This window comes from Metopolophium dirhodum, chromosome 2 (genome assembly GCF_019925205.1).
Source record: "Metopolophium dirhodum isolate CAU chromosome 2, ASM1992520v1, whole genome shotgun sequence".
NCBI lineage: Eukaryota > Metazoa > Arthropoda > Insecta > Hemiptera > Aphididae > Metopolophium > Metopolophium dirhodum.
Genome location: NC_083561.1, coordinates 8262336 through 8272626, shown reverse-complemented (window position 1 = coordinate 8272626; position 10291 = coordinate 8262336). Strand labels below are relative to the sequence as shown.

Here is a 10291-nt window from a genome sequence, read left to right as displayed (position 1 = left end):
TCTGTTTGTTTTTTACTTTTCAATTTGAGTGAGCATGAATTTAAGTGAGCTTCTATTTACATGTTTAAACGACTGTAAAAATGTGAAATTCTCAAGAGAACATAACTTAAGTCAATAAGTCATGTAAATGTTGAGGAGTTCAAAGTTTCAGACACATGTTATGTTATAATAAATCAGTACTAGGTACCTATACAATTTATTTGTACGCCATGACCTTCGAGTAACACTTTACACGTTATAGAAGAGCCGTTATCGAATATTTGTTGATGAATTTAGTGCATAACACTTATAATAGATATATCAAAAAAGTAAAATAAATTACACTTCTCAATACGTATTTATGAGTACGCTATAACTAAAATAATTATTGATATGTCCCGTTTTTTTTAATTAGAATCAACTTCGTCTATTATATTTTCTTGTAACAAAAAATGTAATGTACACTGGACATATGATATAACTTCTTTGCAATTATTTAATACTTAACCGTTTGTTGAAAGAATATACTATATACATACGCTGAGCGTTTTCGATTATTGTTTTCCTTCGATCATTTAATCATTTCTTTGTTTTTGAATCGTTTTCTTTTTATTTTAAAACATATTATTTCAGTTTCTCGAAACAAAGTTTGATGATTTTTTTTTTTTTTTGAATCGTTTGTGAATTATGGATCATATATTTTAGCGTATGACAACTGTCGCAAACCCTCTTTTCCATTTTGTTTCAAAACGAAGGGAGGGGCAATTCCGGCCTTATGCTACTGTTCGATTCCTCGTTTCATAAGTTTGGCATTTCCAATTTAAAATTTCATATCGTTTTCCATTTGGCTATATAGGTAGAACTGCCTTGTCAGAAATACCTTTGTATTCATTGAAGGATCACTTTTATATTTTTATGCGAAAAAGTGTATACGAAGCAATTGCATAGAAGAAAAAGTACCACACGAGGGAATATTCGAAACATAAACACAAACCATTCGAGAGCCTAGAAATTAAAATATGTTTATGCGATATGATTTACGACGTAAATAATATGTGTTTTCGATTAAATTTATATTTGTACAAAAAAAGTTTACATAATATATTATGGTGTACAGCGAAAAAATATCAAATAAATTAGCTCCGTATAACATGTATCATATTATTATATCAGCCAATGCATCATGTTATACAAAATATTATAGTATGTACAATAAATTATTTTAAAATGTATACATGGATTTCTAATTACACACTCATTACAATACTATGATACAAACGTCAAAAACAATTAGGTACCTATATAAATAAATAATAATAACAATAATAAAAATAATATTATGATGAGAAGGATATAAAATAATAATAATAATAATAATTATTATTATTATTATTATTATTATTATTAATAAAGTATTATTATTGAGAAACGTTTACGATGCCGGCCATCACTAAGAGTTCGATTGAACAGAAATTGTAACCTCTGAGGATTTTGAAAAGTCCATTGTTTCCCCAGTTCGAATTCCACGAATTCATCGCCAACCAGTATTCAGTGCCGTCTCCGTCGACGCCCCATCCGATCAACTTGACGTGATGGTATCCTATAAGTTCACCTGTTGTAGACTTGTAAATTCCTGTAAGTATTGCAAATACACAACGTTATAGGTATTTGCACGAGCGGACTTACAACTACACTGGTCTTAGATCTTACACGCACAACACTATAGGACATTAATGTCAGTGATGCAGTGTTACAATAATTTGAAGCTAGAATTATATTATTCACTAAAAACTAAAATTAAAATCAAATACTGTCAATTTTTTCATTACACCTAGGTATGCGTATTCATATTACTTTCAAAAGATTTAGAAATATGCATTATTAATGTTTCAAATATAGGTTTGGATTCAAATTTATAGTCCATATTTATTACTTAATTGATACAAATAATATATTATGCAAATTCATATAATTCCGGGCGGCCCTAGTTATAATACAAGTACCAACCTTCCTTATAGCCCATAAAATTCTCGTGCACGTACATGAATGCAGTCACAGGGCCGTAGGTCATGATCTCCTGTTGGATTTGTTTGACGTTCGTCCACGAAGTCATGTAAACGATCGAAGCTATGGCAAAAAAAAAAAATAATACATTTTAAATATTATTTGCATGTGATAGGTGCTGTTGTGCGTAGGCACTTTTAAACACCACGAAACTTGATTAATATATTCCGTTATGCCTGTACAATATATAAGAGTTTTAGAGGCAATATATTTACAGAAGTGTTCACGTGAAAACCATTGAAATGGTTGTGAAAGATAATAATATTAAAATATAATTACTTTTATGTAAATCGTCTTCGTATTTAACTTTATAGTTTTTGTTAACACACTTTTCTCTGCAAACCGTCATTTGCGTTCTACGGAGACTCGAACAATTTTTCAGGTTGCTGTTACCATAATGATTGCAGGGCCTGTTTTTATACGGTTGGCAACCCTGTAAAAAAGAAAAAAATCAGAAATCAATATAATATTATGATATTATTACAAATTATATAATATTATTTTACGTTAATTTACTTGATTAAATTATGTTCATGGTAAATAAGTATAAATAATTCGTCGTATGTATTATCATGTACCTCATTGGAATCGAAGTTACCACCAGTCACTATTCCTTTGCTCATGGTAAGTTCCCAAGCTTTAAACGCCGAACCGCCGTCACAACCCATTTTTTCTTCATCGCCGCAAGACAATAGGTTTTGTGCGGACAAGTGGTCGGTAAATTGTCCATTACTCGCTATACAAAGCCGGTCCGTAAATGTCGAAGCTACTGCTACCGCCTAAAACACCCATAAACCGAACGGTAAGCTTAGATTGTGACCTTATGGCCAGGGATTGAAACCGAAAATATTTTTTCCTATTTCGATTATGGTTTTGGTCATTGGTATTTATTTTTTCCGATTTCGGTTTCGGTTTCGGTTAAAGGTATTTTTTTTTCCGATTTCATATTTGATTTTGAATATCAGTTTATTTTTTCCATTTTCAATTTTGGTTTTGATTACTGGTATTGATTTTTATAGATTTCGTTTCCAGTTTCGATATCGATTTCGGCTTTTAAGGGTATTAAACTATATAATATTAACACTATTGATTTACCCAGCTAGAAGCACAGTTTCCTTGGTCCTTGACGTCACCGATGACATTTGCACAACTGCCGAAATACTGACGTGCATCGAATTCTCTTGGTATATCTGTTTTGTAACTGTTATCCACGGTCTTTCTTCTTGTCGACCAACTGTCGTACATTGTTTTTTGAACCAATTTCCGAGCTCTAGACGCGAAAGTCTAAAAAAAAAACCCATTGTAAATCAAATACTAAATCGATTGCAATGCAATACACTTTGAAAACGTTTAAGGATAATATAGCACGACGTATAACTATGTAACGTTGGGCACCTACTGGGTTAGGTGAGGTATACATGTACATAATATATAATATGCCACCTACTGTTACCACCACGGTAACCACGATGGTGGTGGTTCACCAGTGCGATATAGTTTTGCGAAAACGGTCAAAATATTTATCAGCAGAATCTACCCCCATTTTACCGCGATCGTTGTGCGAACACGTTTTAGACAAATACTATATACTTTAACATACTTGGCGTATAAACCGGATGGATTTTATTGAAATTCAATACGCGTACGGGCGTCGACAAAAGAGTTTGAAAACGACTACCACCGACCCTTATTGTAAAGATATTTCAATGGAAATTCGCGTCATACAATATGTGCATGGAGGCTGCAAACCGTTTACGCATAATAGTCAACTGCAGGTCCACTGTGGCGATGAGTTTTTATTATTTAAAAAAAATAATAATAATAATAATAATAATAATAATAGTAATAATAATAATAATAATAATAGTAATAATAATAAAGGTATCATCTACGACGTACCTCGTAAGACGGTTCGGCAAAAGCCGTGTCGATTGTGGCGGCCACCCATGTGACGGATAAAATGAAAATCACGAGGGAAATAATCGAACGCATAATTTATTTCGTTGAGTGTGTCGGAGAATGCGTAGCCCGTTACAGGTCTTCAAGATTCACCGCGATCGTATCGACGACCGTCGTCGTATATCAATAATAATTGTGAGAACGTTTCGATATGGTCTCATTTATATATATCGGCTGCAATTAAAACATAAACTGTACCGGAAAACATTGTTAAAACGATATTATATCGTATAATATATTATAATAGCCTGTTATAAAGCGCGTGAGATATCTTTGGCGATTAAGTGATTTGTGTTTTATGTGACACAGTTCAAACAAAAAGAACACTTGTTTAGTACCAAGACAAGAATCAAATCCAATAATTCTTAATGAATGACGTACATCAAGTCACTTAAAACCCCCCCACTCAATTTTTAATAATACTAACGAAAATGACAAATTACACCGATTGCATTATAGTGTTATTTTGCGTGTCGTTTATAACATTTGAAATATTGCACGTTCTTTTTTTCTGAGTAACTATAGCATTTTTGTTTTTTTTTATATAATATACCTAATCCATTAATATGCAACTGTTGCCTTATTGGATGGTATTAAGGTAAATTTTAGTCTAATACACAAGTGCTTAAATAATTTTTTATTTGCACAAATTATCAATTGTTAAGTAGGTACCTATGTTGTTAGAACTCGAGTGTTTCAGTGTTTATCCATATCGTATTATAACACGTCGACTAATATACTATCACAAGACGTTATAGATAATATTATCATAAATTGTAATCGTTGGCTACTGCAGACACAAACTTATTATATAAGTAAATAAGTAAATAAAATAAAAATTGTATCAAGAACAATATTACGGTTAGGTAGGTATAGGTAGCTAATTGTTTTTGTTAGCTTGACCCAGTTATTCTTCTTAAAAGTAAACCATTAAAATAAATTAAATAGACGAAACATATTTGTACAAACCTATGAATAATTACAAGTGTGTTTCTCGCATAATAGTAGGTATATGCATTTTTTTAAATTGCTATTTCTAATTGTGATTTTATGATTAAATACGATACAAAAGAAAATTTTATTGAGGTCAAGATCAAACACTATGGTACAATAAGTATATATTATTGTGACTTAGAAATATTCAAATTATACCCCAATACCAAAATAATATTGTACCAAGGAGTTAGATAACTAGTAAACTAGGTATTGACATTATTATAAGTGGCAGGATCACATATTATTATGTCTACAAAATAGTGGTAATAAATAATAATAACAGTAAGTGGTATTTAAAACTATAGTTATCTTTCAAAAGAATAGTATCTTTTGAGTAAATTGCATCTGGTTTTAAAAATATTCCACGATAAAAATATGTCATTCTCAGAATTAACTTCTGTTATATAATTTAATATCAAGCCGTCATAAAATTAATTTAGTTAACGTGTAAAACGTAAAATGTATATGAATTATTATGTGTTCTGTTTTTTTTTTTTTTTTTTTAATAATAACCAATAACTATTTTATTGCTCTGAATTCCACGCCTAACTGCTGGTCTATCTACCCAGTATTATAAAAAACAATATTTTTAACACAAATTACTGCAGTAAAATTAATGGTAAATACTAAATACATACTGTAAAACATATTGTATACATCCGTTTCCCTCCGTGTAATAACTTTACCTTGGCTATATATAGTACAGTTATATATTATACATGCGTTCACCATTATTTTTAACCAGGGATGAGGATATTATTCTGAGCTGGGAAGATATCTTTATGTCTGTGGTACATACGCCTTGTCAACCCTGAAATTCTAATTATTTTGTGAACATGTTTATAATTTAGAGATGATAGACTAAATCGCTAAAATTTTAGTTTCACAGTTAAATTTCAACACTACTATACGTACATTTACATATCTGTTGGTACACTCATTTTTTTTAACAGTAGTTATTAAAAAAAAACCTACATTTGTACACTTAATTAAAGTTTGATTTCAAAATGAATGTTATAAATGTCAATACTTTTTGACTAGAAAGATTATTTCAAAATGTAAAATTGATAATAATTTCATATTATTAAATTGTATACGCAGGCTCTATAATGTGCCGTAAGTCTTACGTGTACCACTACTGTACCTACCTATTTTTGCAATTTCACGTATCAATGTTTAGACATTATACATTGAACTCAAAACTACACCTTATATTCATAGCATCATTATATTATTTTTAAACAGTTATGAAGTATTAGTGATTTGATACATTGCATTTTTGACCCGTTGCTATTATCGTATAATAAAACATTTAATTTTATTAATACTATTTTTTATCCAAACAATACCGCATATGCCTAATGATTCTCTGGACAGTTGAAAAAGATCTATTCGCGTTTGGAATGTGATAAAAAAAAAAGTCGTATTGAAGTATACCTATTGTGGGTACCTATACGTATAACGTATTTAACACGATTAGGTACCAGCTATATCACTATTTCGCCGCTGTGGCCGACGATAATAATATTATATAGTAACAGTTGTTTTTTTTTTCAGTAACAATATATCCGCTGTATACAGGTACGCGGTGAAAGACATTAACCAGAAATAAATAGTAATTAGATTTTACGAGTACGTTTCATTTTTGACAGAATTAATGATTCCAATGAGCGCAGTTGATGTTGATTGATTCAACGGGGAACTTCATTAAAAACTATGCGGATACCTGCCGAGCTGACAATGACTGGCCGCCTTTAAAAAAAAAAAAAAAATGTATACGTATATATATTAAAAATAAAATAAAACAAAAATAGTCACGAGAAAGAAATTACAAAAAGGAATACAATTAATTAATAAAATAATAATAATAATCAGAAAATATTGTGTTCGTGTTGATTAAAAAATGGGCTACGCGCATTCGATTGTTCTCCGTCGTGGATGACGACATTCATCGGCGGGACATCTTTTTATTAGCTTTTATTAAAATAGTAATATTAAGATGGATGGAAAAAAAACGATTTCCGTTCGAAAGCCATCTGCCCTCAGTGTTCCTCCTGACACACCGTTTTTAATTGTTCCGAAAAAAAAGAACCATTTGTTTTAAACCACGGTACAAAATATTATACTACGCGTACCTACGCATAATAAAATATTATGTATATCATATTATTATTAGGTTATATAGTGTGCAATCGGACCCCTATCCGTTCTACACGTTTTCTACCGGATGGCTTACCAATATATCTACTAATGCGTACCTATATAATACCTACCCATGTGAACGGTATTTTTTTCCCTATGTAATATTTTATGAATTTCTTATTTTTATACAAAAGTATTTCACTTAAATACAACATACCGTCCACCTCGGAGACATTTGCACGTATAACGTTATCGAAATTATTTGTTAAAACAACGCACGCGATAGAAACATTAAAAACGAATTTAAATTTTATATTAAAATAGAATATAAATGGGTGGAAAACGTACGTTTTTGCAATAAATTATTAATGAGTTCTGGGTGATTAGTATTTAATAGATGATGTGCGTTCATCGTCGTCGTCGATGGACCTTGTAATTTTGCTATACGAAATTGAATTTTAAACTATTTGTAATATAATACAATATGGTGTATTTCATACTGAGAATATCACGTGTTGTTTATTTGCAAAGGTAAATCATATTATTTAACTTTAACAAAGAATGCGTTATTGTAACATCAATATTCTAATATTATGTTCTCATAAAATTACAATAATGTAATATCCCATACTAGTACACACATTATTGTCATATTAACAGTAAGATTATAGATATTTTTTTTTATATATTGCAATAACAATGGATATTATGTCTTTCAATCTAAATTAAATAAAAGAAATGTAAACAGATAATGTGAGTATAGGTACTTACTGTTAGGTGGCCAATAGAAAACCGTAAACCTATAGATAATATTATAATAATATTGTCCACGATACATAACTGCGTTTGAAATTTAAAAATGTTTTTTATAAGGTTTACTATGATTTTTTTTTCAAACTCAATTATTATATGATTGGCGTGTACAAGTTCAAAGAATAATAAATTATCGATTTAACATCTAAAAAGTGCGTTACATTTTTGTTCGTCTTCTGAAAGAAAACAATTATAATAATCGATTGAAATGCCTATACAGTAAATATGTTCAATTTTAATTATAGGTATAGGTACCACACATATTTTATCTTTATCTTTACCCATGAAATGGTCGATAAAAAACAAATTCAAATCTCAGACAAATGTAGGTATATTATTATATTTTGATTTGTAGCGAATGTTGTATTTGGTTCCATCCAAACAAATCAGTAAATTTCAATTCTTTTATACTTTTTTCTTATAATGATATTTTGTGATACAGCATAATATATAATATTATAATGTATTGATGGAACACATGATCTATTATGTTTAATTTATGTTGTTGTGATAATGACATATTATATAATAAATATATTATAAGCCTCTAAAGACCATACCAGTTTCCTGTGGTAATTTATCATGTTTGTCATGTTATTATATATTTACCGTGGAATATACAGTTTGCACTGACCGACCATATTATACGTGTCAACTATATAATATAATATGAAACACAAATTTAAATTGCTTCCTTGACTTTGAAGGAATAGATTAATTTTTTTCTCGACCGATTTAACAATTAAAATATATCCCGTAACTAAAATATGTATTGCTTGTGTTATACTATACGCTAAATTGTACCCCTACATGGCGACAAACGCTGAAAAATACTTATAGGTACCTATATAATCGTCCTGATAGTATTATAACAATATATTATAATGTATATTACGGCCCAGTAGTATTTATAGTATAAATCACGCATAAATCGAATAGAAACAGCCAAGTCTTGTTGAACACGATATATGACTATATAGGGTAATTCAATATAGCATGCTCGTCAATATTCTATTCTTTAGTTATACATCATATTATAAGTGGTGTAGCTAGAAATTGGAAGGGTTGGAGGGAGGGGGGGGGGGGGTAAATAAACTTGGTAATTATACCAGGTTTGTTACAGTTTTTGTATATAAATAACTGGGGGAAAAATTTCAATGGGACGGATTAAACACCCCCCCCCCCCTCCTCCGACTACGCCACTGACTACGGATACTAAGGTTATGCATACTATATAAAATTTAATAGGTATGTAATGTTTAGTCCAGTACTCATTACAATACTCAGTCAACTTCTACAGATTATAAGATGGAATATTATATGAATACTAAATTGAAAACGTATCAAAATAGACCAAAAAGAATTTAAAAAAGGTGGGCATGTGGGTGTCACTTTGCTGTAAAGTAGTTTACAAGACATGGGTCACTGTAATGGATGGCGTTAAGTTTGAATTCAATGATACAATATCATTGTACAAGAAAAACGGTTCTGAGCGAAGACGGTCAGTCAGCCTATGATATTACTTAGTATATTTTATGATATTATTGTGAATAAAGTAATTTATATATATTATAACCTATTAACGTGGAACCTTGTTTTAAATTTTCTTAGCTATAAAAGTTGAACATTTTATAAATTTTTAGCTACAAAATAATTATTAAATTTTAAATTTGATACATTTTGTCAAAATTCGAACTTTAAATGCTTATAAAAATAATTTTATTTTTATATTTTTCAACCACTATAATAACATTATATCAGGAGTCTTGTATTCAATTTTCACACATTTTTACCCAATAATAACTCAATTTTATTGACAATTATAGAAAAAAAACAACTGAAAAAATGTAAGACTGATAATATCCGTAAACAGCTCAAAATATTATGCTGTAAAAAAAAATGAACATATAAACATTTAGTGATCAATACATTAATCGCTCCGCTCAGAATCTAAAATGAATACATATAGATATAATTTTATAAATATATATTTGTATAAGTACCAATTATAATATATTTAATATAATATTATAAAATAAATATTAATATGTGTTACCATATTAAAATAACGCTCTCCCTCTAAGATGCATTCTCAAATACGCCCTCGAATGTTGACGTAGATTATATTGTTCCTGCAAACAGTTTTATATAAAGATCATAAAATCAAAAAAAAACAGGTGCCTATATGGCTATATCTACTTATTTTTGGAGAAAAATAACAATATTTAGTTCGTTTTTCGATTAAAATAAGTTACAAACTTCGAATACGTTTTTTATTACCTATATATATGACTAAAATAATAATATATATATATGAAATGACAAAAATAAAAAAAAT

At 29.5% G+C, this 10291-nt stretch overlaps 1 protein-coding gene across 2 annotated transcripts; it reads right to left on the bottom strand.

Annotated features, from left to right (window-relative positions):
- Positions 1-1031: 1031 nt before the first annotated feature.
- On the bottom strand, positions 1032-4235 carry LOC132939665 (cathepsin B-like cysteine proteinase 3). 2 transcript variants are annotated; one of them, XM_061006960.1, is made up of 7 exons: positions 3943-4235; positions 3139-3327; positions 2622-2822; positions 2323-2476; positions 1987-2106; positions 1391-1612; positions 1032-1344 (listed from the first exon to the last, which is right to left on the bottom strand). In XM_061006960.1, exons 1-6 carry the CDS (start codon positions 4033-4035, stop codon positions 1398-1400), a joined length of 972 nt encoding a protein of 323 aa, XP_060862943.1. In that variant the 5' UTR covers positions 4036-4235; the 3' UTR covers positions 1032-1344; positions 1391-1397. The 2 variants fall into 2 exon arrangements, with proteins under 2 accessions (XP_060862943.1, XP_060862942.1); XM_061006959.1 differs by having other exon boundaries at positions 1032-1612.
- Positions 4236-10291: the final 6056 nt, after the last annotated feature.